The 14,641-nt window shown below is 48.6% G+C and overlaps 6 protein-coding genes across 6 annotated transcripts; 4 read left to right on the top strand and 2 right to left on the bottom strand.

Annotated features, from left to right (window-relative positions):
• Nucleotides 1–1,104: 1,104 nt before the first annotated feature.
• PFLUO_LOCUS3723 (uncharacterized protein) lies at nt 1,105–2,445 on the top strand (the record flags this gene model as incomplete). The annotated part of the gene is made up of 1 exon (XM_073780998.1): nt 1,105–2,445. The coding sequence occupies one exon, from the start codon at nt 1,105–1,107 to the stop codon at nt 2,443–2,445; it is 1,341 nt and encodes a 446-aa protein (XP_073637798.1).
• Nucleotides 2,446–4,571: 2,126 nt separating this feature from the next.
• Nucleotides 4,572–4,919, top strand: PFLUO_LOCUS3722 (uncharacterized protein; the record flags this gene model as incomplete). The annotated part of the gene is made up of 2 exons (XM_073780997.1): nt 4,572–4,605; nt 4,708–4,919. The coding sequence occupies 2 exons, from the start codon at nt 4,572–4,574 to the stop codon at nt 4,917–4,919; spliced, it is 246 nt and encodes an 81-aa protein (XP_073637797.1).
• Nucleotides 4,920–6,527: 1,608 nt separating this feature from the next.
• PFLUO_LOCUS3721 (uncharacterized protein) lies at nt 6,528–7,707 on the top strand (the record flags this gene model as incomplete). The annotated part of the gene is made up of 3 exons (XM_073780996.1): nt 6,528–6,535; nt 6,700–7,234; nt 7,297–7,707. The coding sequence occupies 3 exons, from the start codon at nt 6,528–6,530 to the stop codon at nt 7,705–7,707; spliced, it is 954 nt and encodes a 317-aa protein (XP_073637796.1).
• Nucleotides 7,708–8,135: 428 nt separating this feature from the next.
• On the bottom strand, nt 8,136–9,072 carry PFLUO_LOCUS3720 (uncharacterized protein; the record flags this gene model as incomplete). Its single annotated transcript, XM_073780995.1, has 2 exons — nt 8,136–8,409; nt 8,480–9,072. The coding sequence occupies 2 exons, from the start codon at nt 9,070–9,072 to the stop codon at nt 8,136–8,138; spliced, it is 867 nt and encodes a 288-aa protein (XP_073637795.1).
• A 168-nt stretch (nt 9,073–9,240) lies between these two features.
• On the bottom strand, nt 9,241–9,720 carry PFLUO_LOCUS3719 (uncharacterized protein; the record flags this gene model as incomplete). The annotated part of the gene is made up of 4 exons (XM_073780994.1): nt 9,241–9,309; nt 9,451–9,515; nt 9,568–9,599; nt 9,659–9,720. 4 exons carry the CDS (start codon nt 9,718–9,720, stop codon nt 9,241–9,243), a joined length of 228 nt encoding a protein of 75 aa, XP_073637794.1.
• A 115-nt stretch (nt 9,721–9,835) lies between these two features.
• Nucleotides 9,836–12,058, top strand: PFLUO_LOCUS3718 (biotin holocarboxylase synthetase; the record flags this gene model as incomplete). The annotated part of the gene is made up of 3 exons (XM_073780993.1): nt 9,836–11,172; nt 11,223–11,494; nt 11,550–12,058. The coding sequence occupies 3 exons, from the start codon at nt 9,836–9,838 to the stop codon at nt 12,056–12,058; spliced, it is 2,118 nt and encodes a 705-aa protein (XP_073637793.1).
• Between the last annotated feature and the right edge of the window lie 2,583 nt (nt 12,059–14,641).

Raw genomic sequence — 14,641 nt, 5'->3', positions numbered from 1 at the left:
TACGTACTATATCAGGGATGAAATTATCGCACGTTTGCTTCCCTGCTGTCGGTGCACGGTTAGGGTCCACCCCGCATTTAAAAACGCCGGCGAAAACGCCGGCCGAATCCTAAGCATCAATGCAGAACTCACCCATCCTTTGCGCACGGCTGCACTGCCCCTTTCTCACCCCGGCCCCTTACCGAAACAATACCATCTGCAGCGGCGGTCTGCCGCCACACCAACACTATGGCGCGAATTCGCAAAATAGTGTGTTCTACTTGTCGCCGGCGGAAAAGCAAATGCGACGGCAATACTCCTCGTTGCTCAGCATGCCTAGCGACAAACTCCCCGTGCCGGTACGAAAAATCACCGTCAATCGCATATGTGCGCCAGCTGCAGGATCGCATCGAAGAACTGGAACGCATGCATAAAGCGAGTTCCGGTGCACCACCAACCTCTTTTGTCTCTGCTCTCGACCACGATGAGTACCGGGACCCTATTAGTCTGGATGCTAGCGGGGATGTGCAATATCACAATTCCCTATCTGCTATCCACGAGGCTCCATCCGAATCTTCATCAAAACAAGTAACTCCAACCAATGAACCACCTGCTGCCAATGGCATCGCTCAAGATGACAGAAACGAGGAAATGAGGAAAACACTTCGTGTGAACGCAGCTGCTCAGAGAAAATTCGAAGCTGAGCAGTTGGGGATTGCAGCTACATGTGTTGGCCTGCCAAAAGAACTGACTAACGTTCTGCTGCAGCTACATTGGTGCTGGCTACACCCAGCCTTCCTCTTCGTTTACCGGCCAGCGTTTACACGAGGCTTAAGCCTGCTAAGGACTGGTCATGATTCGAGCAATTACTTTTCCTTGACCCTTTTGAAGGTGCTCTGTGCTCATAGCTGTCGTTTTATTCGCTCCTCGGAGACTGTCTGGGGCACTTCACAGGAGGAAGAGTCGTCTCAACAGTTAGCCGAACGTATGATGTCCAATGCAACCGTTTCTCTGGCCATGGAAATACTTCAACCACCATCCATTGCCACTGTTCAGGCATTGCTCCAACAATCGGCACGGGACATTGCATGTGGACAATCATCACAAGCCTGGCTATATTCTGGCATGGCCTTTCGCATGGCTATCGACCTGGGGCTTCATATTTCGCCTGATAAACTCTGCCACCATACCGAGTCACTATATCCCGAGGACATAGAAATTCGAAAGCGCTTGTTTTGGAGTCTTTACTCCTGGGACAAACATATCAGCTTGTACTTGGGCAGAATGCCCAACTTTGTTATGGGTGCGGAGAGTATCTCGCTTGATCTCCTGGATGATTTCACCGAAACAGAACTCTGGCAACCCTTCTATGGATCCGATCCTAGCGTATCGCAATTTGCAACGTACGCACCTCGCACTGCACATACTATCTCTTGCTTCACATCATTGTGCAAGCTTTGCAAAATTCTTAGCCGCCTGATGTTTGAGCTGTACAGCCCACATCAGCCATCAAAAGCACCACCATCCAATCTCGATACAAAATCGGTGGCGTTTGCGGAAATCAACGATGAACTACAAGACTGGTGGAAGAAGCTACCTGAATTTTTGAAAATCAATACGGCTCAAGCTTCTTCGCCCAGCCCGCCTCCACACATCGCCTCTCTCAATCTTATGTATCATACGACCGTCATACTTCTTCACCGACCACTGGTCCACCACAAGCCAAATTTCAAGTTTCCAGCCGTTCAAAGCAGCTGGAAAATCTGCCAGACAGCAACATCAGCAATATACAAATTGTTGCAAATGTATGTTGAAACATTTGGGTTCAGCCACATTACCTATCTAAATAGCTATTGCACTTACACCGCAGCAACCACAGCTGTTTACCAACTGGAAGTATTTGACCAACCCAACACACGGCCACCTGGCAATCAGCCTATGTGGGATGAGTTGAAATTTTTGATCAACATTCTTCAGCGCACTAGCTCTGTTATGCCAGGACTGAATCGCAGTCTCGACATTATACGCACCCGAATAAAAAAGATTTTTGAGCGCCAGTCCGCAGCTCGCCTAGACTCCCTCTTTATGCCCGATGTCGACAATATTTCTCGCAAGCCTTCGGCCCAGGAAACCCTTGTGCCGCACACAATGCTACCTTCTTCAGGCGAACATGCAATCCAGGAAATACCTGCGTTTTCATCCTCTTCACCAATGGAGGAACTTACTTTCCTGTCCCACCATGAATCTAGAGCAATTACCTCTGCAAGCAATGCCCGAGAACATGAAGAATGGCTACCAGCATTCCCAGATCAAGGTTTTTGCTACGGATCTGAGTTGAACCTTCATATCGAAGAGAGTTTGACCCCAGAGACTCGCTCTGCGCTATTACAATCGAGCCTCGATCCACACTTGCAGTTAGATCTTCCGATTCAGTATGGTGCATTTGAATACAGTTTTCGAATATAGGCGTGAGATCGCAACGTCACTCATAGCCTTATTCACTATGTTGTACCTTTTGTATAAATTAATATTACTACTGCTCTACCGAATTTTAATCGCAAGGGAATCTTCCTCCTCCGGTTCGGAGTTAGAAAGCATATGCCATGTACAGGGATACTGGCCCAAAAGCCGGGGGTTGATCTCACTGTTCGGTGGCGAGTGAATTTCAAGCTGTGGTTCCCCGCTTCTATACCGGGATGTAGCCGACCCCGGACGAGTGGGGAAGCGGAGTTTGGCCGGCCAGTAAACACATCGGATAGTTTCTTACTCCTGTAATTCTAGCATTTCAAGAGAACTATATCATGATCGCTGTTGCGAGCCCCTTTTAGTCCCCTAAATGAAGCCTTGTGCACCCCCCTCGTGATCCTTGACCAGCTTCCTCCGTCCTTGTATCTCTCTCTTCATCGTCGCTATTTGTTCTTTATCTGTATTTTGTCAGTCACATCGAAAACTCTTTGCTGGAATCATGGCAGCAGAAACATCCATCATGACCGATAATTCTGAAGCACCCATTTCAGCCCAGGCGAAACCTCATACCGAGACAAATCATTTTGAGGAAATGAAGATGTCTGATTCCACCGAGGTCGATCAAGCTCGCCTTGACGCGATGGAACGAACCTGTGTGCGCAAATTGGACATTGTAATAGCGCCCTTGATAGGTGCCTTCAATTTCATGGTGCGCACATTCCATTCTGCACGCTTTAAAAGAATCTCCCGAGCCGGCTGATATCTTGTTCTTCAGTCTTACATTGACCGATCTAACATTGGGTTTGCCGCCACCCAAGGAATGATTGAGGATTTGAATCTAAAAGGCAATGAGCTAAACGTGAGTACAATAATTTGCTGGCTTTTAGATATCTATTTGTTTTCTAACATATCATTAAGGTCACCGTGTCCATCTTCTATGTCTTCTATGTGTTATCAGAGGTATCTCCGTCTCGCAATCTAGAACAAGGATTATAAACAGCCCGGCTAATACTGCGCCTGGAAAAGCTTCCCATCTCGATGGTCGCAAAGCGATGGAAATTTGAACGTGTTCTTCCGGCCCTCACCGTCGCCTTCGGAATTATTACTCTTGGGAACGGATGGGTAACCAGCTATGGTGGACTGGCCGCACTGCGACTGATTTTAGGTCTTTTTCAAGGCTGCTTATTTCCTTGCCTTGCTCTATTTGTCGCCAACTGGTATAAGCGTGAGGAGCTGTCTGTCCGTATGGCATTTTTATTTGGTACATTGCCCGCGTTCATAAGCTTTTGGACGGTTTATCAATGAAGGACTACATACTGACAATATGCAGCATCATCTGCCCTCGCCGGAGCTTTCGGTGGCCTTTTAGCCTTTGCAATCTACCACATGGATGGAATTGCGTCAATGGAGGGCTGGAGATGGGTTTATATCATCGAAGGAATTGTCACGATCGTTTTTGGGATTGCCTCTTATTGGATTGTCCCGGGCTCTTTCGAGACCGCCTGGTTCTTGAATGAGGAGGATAAAATTGCCATGCGGCATCGCGCAAAAGCTATGCACCAATACAGTGGTGGTCGAGGACATTTCAGCTTCCAACATATCTGGTGGGCAGCGAAAGACGGCAAGACATGGCTACACGGCTGTCTTCAATTTTGTGTGATCACTCCACTCTACAGTACGAACTTCAGAATATCTCTATTTTCCGGATGTTGGCTGATTTTATTCCAGGTTTCAACAATTTCCTGCCTATTATCATTGAAAATGGGCTTGGCTTCAGCAGCATTCAGGCGCAGTATCTCACTATCCCAGGTATGTTTATCATCAGACAATCAAAGGCTTCGTGATCGTTCAGGATAGAGCTTAATCCAATTTTAGTGCAATTGTGGGGTACGCTCATTTATATTTTGGTCGCATATCTCGCTGATCGCTTTCAAAAGCGGTATATCCCCGTCATGAGCTTCACGCCAGTCACTGCTCTGGGATACTTACTTCTCTTGTGTCCTATTCCCGCCGGTGTTCAATACTTCTCCACATTCCTAATCACCACGGGAATGTACATTATAGCAGGAATTAATCTGTCTTGGACGTCCATAAATTCTGCACCGGATGGGAAGAGGGGTGCTACCATGGGTATTACATTGACTATCACAGATATGGCTGGTACGTTATCCTCATTCCAATTATATGCCTCCAACATCTTAAATTAAAACTATGAATCAAATTCCCGGTGAACTTTGAATGCTGACTATGATCAACCAACAGGGGTGGTGGTGGGGCAGTTGTATCCCTCAAAGGACAAGCCCAAGTACTACTTAGGCAATGCGTGGGCACTTGGCACATTAGTTGTCGCTATAATCTTGTTCACCTTGGTGAACAGGGTCTACAAGCGCCGCAATGCGCAAAAGAACAGTGGACAGTCACGATTGGGCGAAGAGTGGGACGATCGCGCCGAAGACTTCATTTATCTGACCTAATATTGTCTGGGTGAATACATGGCAGATTTTTATCAACATCACAAATAAGTAACTAGCCCTACGCTATTTTACACATAGAGATCTACGCTAATGATAGGTGAAGCATCCTTGATCACCTTTGACCATGGTCGAGCTACAAAAAAGGTCGCATGATGCGAATATAACGAAGGATGGCAAGATAATGATGTTAAATCAGGTTGACTAAAGTGAGATTCAATCAAAGATGGCCTTGGTATCGTCTTCTGAAGACTTTAGTTCGAGAGGTGATACGAGAGCTTGTTAATTGAGGGTAACTAGAATATGGCTTGCGTAGGGTGATTCAACAGTGTCAGAGAAAAGAGATGACTCACGCCAGCGAACGACTGACATGAAACAAGTGGTCGAAGTCAGCATCAGGCACATCTAGAGTGGAGACGGCGTAGCCAGTGCGATACCACTGTGGGATCTAGGGGACAAGTTTGAGTGCCCGCCATAGTTACGTGACCCTTTCACCGCTCACGAATGATGAGTATATGCTAATTAGTGGTACTTTTGTCACTAAAGGAATGCTAGAGGGACATATTGTATGTGTAGGTGGCAGTTAGCGCAGCCTAAGTAAGAAATTCTGATGTTTCGCTGCATTTGGAAAGTATACAACGGGTGCGTGCGGGGCTCGTCAAATCCGTCCATTGGCCAGAAAGAAGGCCGATGACGAAAACCACTTTGAGCTTTTGGCTCGATAATCTACTGTGTATACGGAACTATCGGCACGGGCTGTCGTGTTCCAGGCATTCTGAAATCCAAAGTTCTTCCAACACACCGCCGGCGCTATCATCTACATCATCAGGTGTCGCTTTTGATGATGTCTGCTTCCTGTAAGATGGCACAACAACTTGAAACAGAACTGTATTTACTTACTTAGATTTGTCTGCAATAAATACTCTCTTCCCAATCATTCAATCCCCACATTCATTACTACCGCCCGATATACGTCATACATATCGCTTTTTATCCTTGGTTATCCGAATGGCCGCTTGCAACACCCAAAAAAAAAAAAGAACAGACATGAAAGAATATATATTTAATGGATTCAATAATCTGTGTGAATGACTAAAAAACCTTGCGTGCCGATTTTCAACAATCTACTCCTACAGAAACGAGGATTGAGGAAAGTTCCGATGAAGACATTGCTACTTTAACTTGGGGGCCCTCGAGAAAGCAGCCAGCAAAGGTCATCATTTGATTACAATCTAGCTCCATGGCTTCCACAATCTCGTCTCTCTTTTACTCATACGCCCAACAACTCGCACTCCATTCCCTGCGTCGTATCTCGGGTGCACAGCTCAAGGTTATTCTCCAGTATCAGGACCCTCCGGAAGTGATCCAACTGGGAACCAGTGATGGCTCCGAGCAGCCCGAATCAGACGTTACGCTCATTGTCCGAAGTCCTAATCTGTGGATGAGGATTTGTTCGTGTTTTGACCTGGTACGGTACAATTAGTTGGATTTGAATGTCAAGATGGTATCATTAATCAGACTCATCATTTCAAACAGGGGTTTTCAGAGGCATACATGTTCCAGGAAGTCGACTGTAACGACCTGGGTCAATTGTTCGAGGTATGTGTCTTCATGGCCATGTACATGGCATCATGTACATGATCATTCATAGCTCCCAATTACTCTCTTAGATAGTCTAACAGACAGACTAGATCTATATCAAAAACAAAAGCCGTCTGGGTTCCGGAAACCTTATCTTTCAGCTCCTACCCCGTCTTGCTTGGCTATTCCAACCTTCGAACAGCATAGGGGAAGTCCGCCAAAATATTTCGTCGCATTATGATGTCTCTAACAAACTCTTCGCTGCTTTTCTCTCCCCAGACATGAATTACTCCTGCGCCCACTGGGAAGGCGACCCACTTGAGTCACTGGATTCAGCGCAGAACCGCAAGGTCAGGAATCTCCTACGCAAAGCTGAGATTTCATCCTCACATCATGTTTTGGATATTGGCTGCGGATGGGGCGATTTGGCTATCAAAGCGGCTCAGACAACGGGCTGCCGAGTGACGGGATTGACCCTCTCAGACAAGCAGAAAAGCCTCGCGGATCAGAGAGTTAAGGAGGCTGGGTTGGAGAAACGGGTGCGGATTCTCCTTTGCGATTATCGGGATGTTTCTGGGCCGGACAACAACGGTCTATTTTATGACCGTGTGATCTCGGTAGGAATGTTCGAGCATGTCGGCCCTGAGTACTTGGATCAGTACTTTGAGATCATCTCTCGGCTTCTGCACCCTACACATGGATTGATGGTCATCGATGGGATCACCATGACCAACATGGTCCGTATATGTTTTTCTTGCGTCGAAATACTGTCAAAGTAAACTAACTAGTTCACTCACAGCTTCGCGAGACAAAATCCAATGTCCCGACCTTCATCGGTCGCTACATCTTCCCGGGGGGCTACCTACCAACCATCCACATGCTCCTCGATTCCCTCCACCGAGGCTCTAACGGAAGTCTGGAGGTAACCTCTGTCCAGAATATCGGGCCTCACTACGGGAAGACACTGTGTGCATGGCGAAACAACTTCCTTAGCAATTGGAAAGCAATCAAATTGGACTATCGCACCGAACGCCATGAGCCATCGGATTCGGAGGTAGAGACGTTTCGTCGACAGTGGCTTTACTATTTTACTTACTGCGAATCGGCGTTTCGTGAGAGGTTACTAGGGAATTACATCATTGCTGCGGCGAAGACACCAGAGCCGATGATGAATTTTGATGCTAGCCTTGGGCGGATGATTGATAAATAATTGATGAAGAAGAGATGTAATATACTATGCCATATCGTATTCAAGCAGAGCAGATTGAGATGTAGTTTGAACCTGTGGCACGGTGGTTTGAAGCTTGTTTTGGCAAGGTTTGTGTTCGATGAGAAGTCTCATGTTGACTTGGCTGTTTTAAAAACACATTTTGTTGGGGGAAAATATTGTAGTTCCAATTATTTTGCTCAAGTAGCCACAAACACCGTGAATCTGCAGCTAGAGAGACCGCACCGAGACCTTCCTCAAGAGGATAATTTCTGACATCAGGACTTAGGGAGCACGGATTCGGGACATTGAGAGCGAAGACGGTGGATAGCGTGCGGCAAGAGAAAGGAAAAGGATGAATATCTCCCAGAAAGCGGATTTGCAAATGATATACTGATGTTGAATTGCCCTCACACACGACAAATAATTATCTATTTACTCCCTGTCTCCTTCCACGGATATGAAACGGCATCTTCCTTGCGCACCCAAATCTTTGACTTCTTCTTGTTCACCATATGCTCCACAAATACCTCACGCGTGTGCTGCGCCTTGTACTTCCGGATCCAGCGTGGGTCCCACAGCTCGCTCGCAATGCCCAGATCCTTGCAGCAGCGAACCAGCGCGTTGGAGCGGCATCCCTCCGTTGCGGTAGGGATGCCGTCGGGAGAGAAGTAATCCTGTTCACCGCGGGCGACGGAAACGAGTCTTGAATTTGAGGTTATATTAGCATTTCCTAGCCTTGATTTCAAACATTTGAGAAAAAGATAAAACTCACCGGCCGTTACAGACAAGCGCATACTCCCTTGTCACAGTTTTATTGGTAACAATACTCTCACCCCGTGGCGCAAGACCCCATCCACCCGGTCCAAAGGCCTTGTTCAGAATTCGGCGGTACTTGATCTCGGGGAGGTAGACGATGCCATCGGGCTTGATCTCGACATCTTGTGGGTCCATCTCTGCGAGGAGGATATCGGCCGCTTCCTTGGGAAAGGGCTCCGCGCTGAGTCCGTGGAAGGACCGCGTCCAGTCGATCTTCTCCTCGGGGGCGTTTTCCAGCTCCAGCGGCTTGTCGTCCAGGCCCGTCTTGGAGATGGTATCGGCTGTTGGGCGGTGCGGGACTGGTGCCGTTGTGCGCTTTGTCGGGGTATCTGCTGGGATGGTTTCTTTGCGATCTGTTGAGGGGGGTGTGGGTGGAGTTTGGGTGGTTTGGTATTGTCTGGGTGTGTAGCCAAGCGCGCGTTTCGCGGTGGAATTGTTCAAATGTTGGGGGTGATGGTTGCGCGGGATTCGAATGGTTCGCGATGGAGTCGCAGAGCATTGAATGGCATCAAATGCCCGCCAGGGGCGACATCTGCTTAGGGCGGACATGGTTGTTGGGGAAGAAATGATGCTGTGAGGTGAAGTTGGAGCTAAAGGAGAGATGGTCACGTGGTGCGAAATACATGATCTATAGCTCGTATGCAATTCATGGGAAAGAAGAGGATATTTATTCCTTGTAAAAAGGATAAACAGAAATATTATTGTGAGAGGTATGAATTATGCATCCCTGGTCTGCGTCCGCTGGTCGTTGCCCTGGCGCTTCCAACACTCGCGGAAGGCTTCCATCTGCATTGCTCGTCAGTGGATGACAGTCGAATTGTGAGAGCCTGCAAGGATTTCAACTGATAACCATGAAGGAAACAGTCTGGGAGACTATTCAAGCGATCTAACAGTCCATGCCGACACCTCACCTCGACATCCACTCACCTCGTTCTTGCACTCCCGCCAGTCCTTCTTTGCAAAATAGCAGTCATTCATCTTGTCCTGCTCATCTGCACACGATCAGCAGTCGGTTCATGCTATGGATTCTTGTTCGAGGCTCACCTGCGCACCCAGTGCTGAAGATCCGCTTATCCCTGCGTGAAGTAATCCCCGTCAGCCCACACCCCAAACTACCAGCAGAAGACCCAATTACCACTCGTCCGGTTCATCATCATCTTCCGTCACCTCACGAGGCTGCTCCGCATTGTTCGACATGGCGGGAGTGGTAGATGACAGAAAAAACGCGGCTGGCATCGGATTGATGATCGTCTGTCTCTATCTTATCGGCCGCCCCGGCAATTTCTCGTCTCCAACAACAACTCACTCGGCAATGGCCACGCCCACGGGCAACGACGCCAATCTAACAGGCAAAAAACTCAATGTCCTCGTTTATTCTGGTTTGCTCACCCACTCTGCTTGGCAACTTAGCCGTTTTCTGACCAGCAATGCCTCGCTGGCTACAGGAAACGGAACCACCGTCGACTCGGTCCGCCACTGCCTCTACACGCTGCGCCGCCTGCTCGCTCCCCACTATGCTGTCATCCCGGTCACGGGTGATATGCTCCTCAAGGAGCCATGGATGGCTACCTGTGCCCTTCTCGTGATCCCCGGGGGCGCGGATCTGGGGTATTGTCACACGCTAAACGGCGCGGGGAACAGGCGCATTGCGCAATTCGTGCGCCGTGGCGGAAGATACTTGGGTCTGTGTGCTGGTGGATACTATGGGTGCAAACGCTGCGAGTTTGAGGTGGGTGATAAGACGATGGAGGTTGTTGGGGATCGGGAACTCGGCTTCTACCCTGGCACTTGTCGCGGTGGTGCGTTCCCGGGCTTCGTCTATCATAGCGAAGCGGGGGCACGGGCAGCAGACCTTGTGGTCTCGAAGGAGGCCCTGAGTTCTGGCACTGTCCCGGAGCACTTTCGGTCTTACTACAATGGTGGCGGTGTCTTCGTCGATGCGTCCAAGTTCGCAGACCAAGGCGTCGAAGTACTAGCCAGCTATAGCGAGAAACTCAACGTCGACCCGGGAGATGGCGCCGCAGCTGTTGTCTATTGCAAGGTTGAAGATGGGGCAGCAATTCTGACGGGGCCACACCCAGAGTTTGCCCCTGCAAATCTCGACCCGAAGGCTGACGGGTCGGAGTTTGCGGGCGTGGTTGACGCCATTGCCGCTGACGACAAGGAGCGAATCGACTTCCTGAAGTCGTGTCTGTCCAAGCTGGGCTTGCAGGTCTCCCAAGACACCACGACGGTTCCCTCGCTATCTTCCTTGCATGTGTCTGGCTCGAACGCGGAAGGGCCCTTGGAGATTTTGGCATTGATGGCAGATGCCTTGACCAAGGAAGGGGATGTTGAGTATCTAAAAGACGAAACCGACACTTTTCGCATCGAGCGACCTGGTACTTGGAATCTAAGTGACCTGGAAGCATCTTTGCCGGTTGAATCAGCCAAGAAGGACGAAGGAATCGTCGACTACCAGGCCATTATCAAGCGGCTTGTGATCCATGACGACCTTCCATCATCGAAGCTCACACCGTATTTCAACCACCATGCATTTTACGCCAACCTTCGCCACTACCAGTCTGAATCCCGTGAAGGAGCCTCGCAGTTTGGGTCCAACCTTCTCTACGGGGAGGTGTTGACCAGCACCAATACGATTTTGGAGAAGTAAGCCTTTCACACTTTCAATTATTGCACACTCATCTGACCAGCCATAGAAACACAAAGCTTCTTCGCCGCCTACCGCACGGTTTCACCGCCACGGCAACTGTCCAGGTTGCCGGACGGGGTCGAGGCTCGAACGTCTGGGTCTCCCCTGCTGGGGCTCTGATGTTTTCGACAGTCGTCCGCCATCCGATCGAGAAGATCCAGTCCGCACCAGTAGTATTCATTCAATATCTATCTGCCATGGCCGTGGTAAAGGGCATCAAGAGCTACGCCAAGGGCTACGAGAAGATTCCCGTGAAGATGAAATGGCCCAACGACATTTGTACGAGCCATCTCTTTCCTTCCCCACATATTCATAAGACTAACAAGTACCACAGATGCACTCGACCCTGCCGACCCAGAACAAAAACGCTACACCAAAATCTGCGGCATCCTCATAAACTCCCACTTCATGGCAAACGAATACATCTCGGTTGTGGGGATCGGCCTCAACGCCACGAACGCCTCCCCGACAACAGCATTAACAACACTAGCATCCCGCTACGCCGGCCCCGCCGCCGCAGCCGCATCACCCGTGACGCTGGAGAAACTCCTCGCGCGTATTTTAACCACCTTCGAGGAACTGTACACTCGGTTCCTGCGCACGGGCTTCGACCGCGGCTTCGAGACCATGTACTACGACGACTGGCTGCACATGCACCAGATCGTGACTCTGGAGGAGGAAGGCGGCGCGCGCGCCCGTATTCAGGGTATCACCCGAGATTATGGCCTTCTGTTGGCGGAGGAGCTAGGGTGGGGTGATCGAGCGACTGGCCGGGTATGGCAGTTGCAGAGCGATAGCAACAGCTTTGATTTCTTTAGGGGATTGGTGAAGCGGAAGGTGTAGGTTCGAAGTCCGTTGCGAAACACTCAGTCCGATCGAAATACTGTGTGTCAACAAAAAGCTACTGTTGGCTCGAATGTGCGCCTTTCATGAATGGATACTCTCCTACTCTATCTAGGTCATCGAGTTGAATTCGTGTTTTTTAATCCATAAAACTCAAGTCAACCTAATATGGTATTCGTCACCGTTGTCAACTGGCCTCTCCCCATCTCCTGTAAGCAAAACATTGAGAAAAATAAATCCAGGTTAGAGCATGGTCCTACTAAAAGTACGCTCAGCGAATTGGTCTAAGCCCTCGCTTTCTGATCGGCCCAAATACCCATCTCAAGTAAGAGAGTGGGCGGGCCGCGGATGAGGGTGACAGAGGCGAACCAGGCTGAGACTCGGCGAATCGCTTGGAAGGCTTAGGAATGACTTGTCGGAACGTGGTCGGTACAGTACGGACTAGTACGGGCATAGCCAATTGAGTACTTGAGAGTGAATTTTAGACACTGTAGAAGATACAGAATCAATGGGATGTGAGCTTAGTAAGGTCGTTGAGGGCCTTACGAACCATGGTTGAAGTCAACCATATCGGGGTGCTGAATATTCCTCGGGCGCCCTAGTCAGATTGCGACCCTCTTTTGTCGACATGCCTTACTGTTGGCTGTTGCAGGGGTGGGGCCCTGCAATTGACGTTATCTGGAGCTCCGGCAGGGGAAGTATGCAACACGTGATCTTTCTTTTGATTACCCCGCCGCAAAGCTCAGTCTTCTTTCTACCGACCAGAATTTTGAAGCTCCACCTAACGCTGCATTTCAGCGTGATAGTCATGAGCGGCAGGACCGAAGAAGTCAACATGGATTCAGAGGAACAGTATCCGCTCCTGACGGCGCAAGAAAAAGAGCGCCATGGTAATCTCTTTGAAAATATCACTGCAGACGAAAATGTGTTCCAATTTATCGGTTCTTCAAACGGACATATAACGACAGCCCGGTCGGTGTCAGCCAATACATACACGACGCAATGTCTTGGGGATGTGTCTGACCATACACTTCAGCGGATTTCAACAGACCGCTGCTGCAACGCTGAGACATCCATCAACCATCAACAACATGCAGGGAAATTTAAAGTACATGGAACCGGTCGCAAGTTAGGTTAACAACTCAGGCTTTTCAGGTATGCTGCTTCAAATTTTCGAGAGTATCGTAATAGCTAATAATTGAAGAACATACAATAGACGACGTTTCTATCTCTTCTTGATGAAAACGTGAACGATTTCTCTCTGCTTTTGACTTGAATCTTGATTCGTTTAACCTGCATCCATGAAGCTTGTGTATGGGCGGTATTGTCTGTTTCTGTGCTGTATAAATAATTGTCACGCTGTGGGCTTTCGCCTTTGCTTTTCATGGAGAGTTAGTCGATTCGAAGGTCAATCGATAGGACAAGATTAAGTCTCAAACAAATGCGTCTTTTTGAGCCATGGTTTTCCTCATTGGGAGTATTGGCAGAAGGCCAGAGAAAGTCAAAACATGTTAGATACACGCCTTAAGCAAATGAGAATACCATGTTTTTGCCCCCATGCTCGCACAGAAACCTGACTGGTATTCGCGCGCGCCAACGTGAAACATGACGTTGTACTGGGATAAATTTGGATCTATACCTGGGATAACCAATGATCTGCCTCACAAGCGTCGGTAAACGGAAGGCCCGGTCGGCAGGCGCTTAGGAAAATAATACTTATTCCTGCCCGGAACGTGAGTTGCACAACAATTATTTATCTGCGCGGCACCTGAAACCTTCGTCCAGAATCTTTTGTCGCTTTATTTTAAACAGTATTCTTCGTGTTTTTGATCGGTTTGAGAAATATGACCGATCCTCTCTCTATCACTGCCGGCATCGTGGGATTCATCGGCTTTGCCTTGCAGAGCTCCTTGGCACTCTGCAAGGTGATAGACGACCTCCAAACAAGCAAGAAAGATATTCGAGAGTTGAAGAAGGAGCTTGAAGCCTTCTGCCAGGTCCTCGAATCCGTACATCAAGTCGCTGCAGAGTTTCAGCATGAGTTAAGAGTGTTGGAACTACCACTCCGACAATGCGGCAAAGCCTGCCAAGAACTCGAAAAAATAATCACTAAATGTGTGCAACGCTCTGGTGCAACATTTGGCGCCTATGCTTCCATGAAATTCAGAGGTGATAGCATTGTCAAGTTCAAAGACATGTTAGCTAGCCACAAAGACACCATCACTATTGCTCTAAGCAGTGCTACTTTGTAAGAATCCTGAAATGCATTCAAAACGAATTCATGCTAATAAAATGATATAGCCGCAAAAATGCCGTGACAGCTGCTTGCGTTGAAGAGTGGAAAGAGATGGTTTGCTGCGCAAAGTCAGATCTCGAGGACCGTTTGAGAGAACTTGACGAAAAATTGCAATCTCTTTTTAAACATGCTTCATTCGTCCATGCACGAAGTGACACAGAGTTGCAACAAATTCAAGAGGAGAGGCAAAGCACAGAACAGTGTCTCGTCATCTGCGCCGAATTTTCCGAACACATTGAGAAAGTCGGATCCCAGATTGAAGCCTCTTCAGGGCCAGAAAAATTATA

Source organism: Penicillium psychrofluorescens (assembly GCF_964197705.1).
Source record: "Penicillium psychrofluorescens genome assembly, chromosome: 2".
Lineage (NCBI taxonomy): Eukaryota > Fungi > Ascomycota > Eurotiomycetes > Eurotiales > Aspergillaceae > Penicillium > Penicillium psychrofluorescens.
The sequence above is the reverse complement of the archived record's forward strand: the minus strand, read 5'-3'. Positions and strand labels throughout refer to the sequence as shown.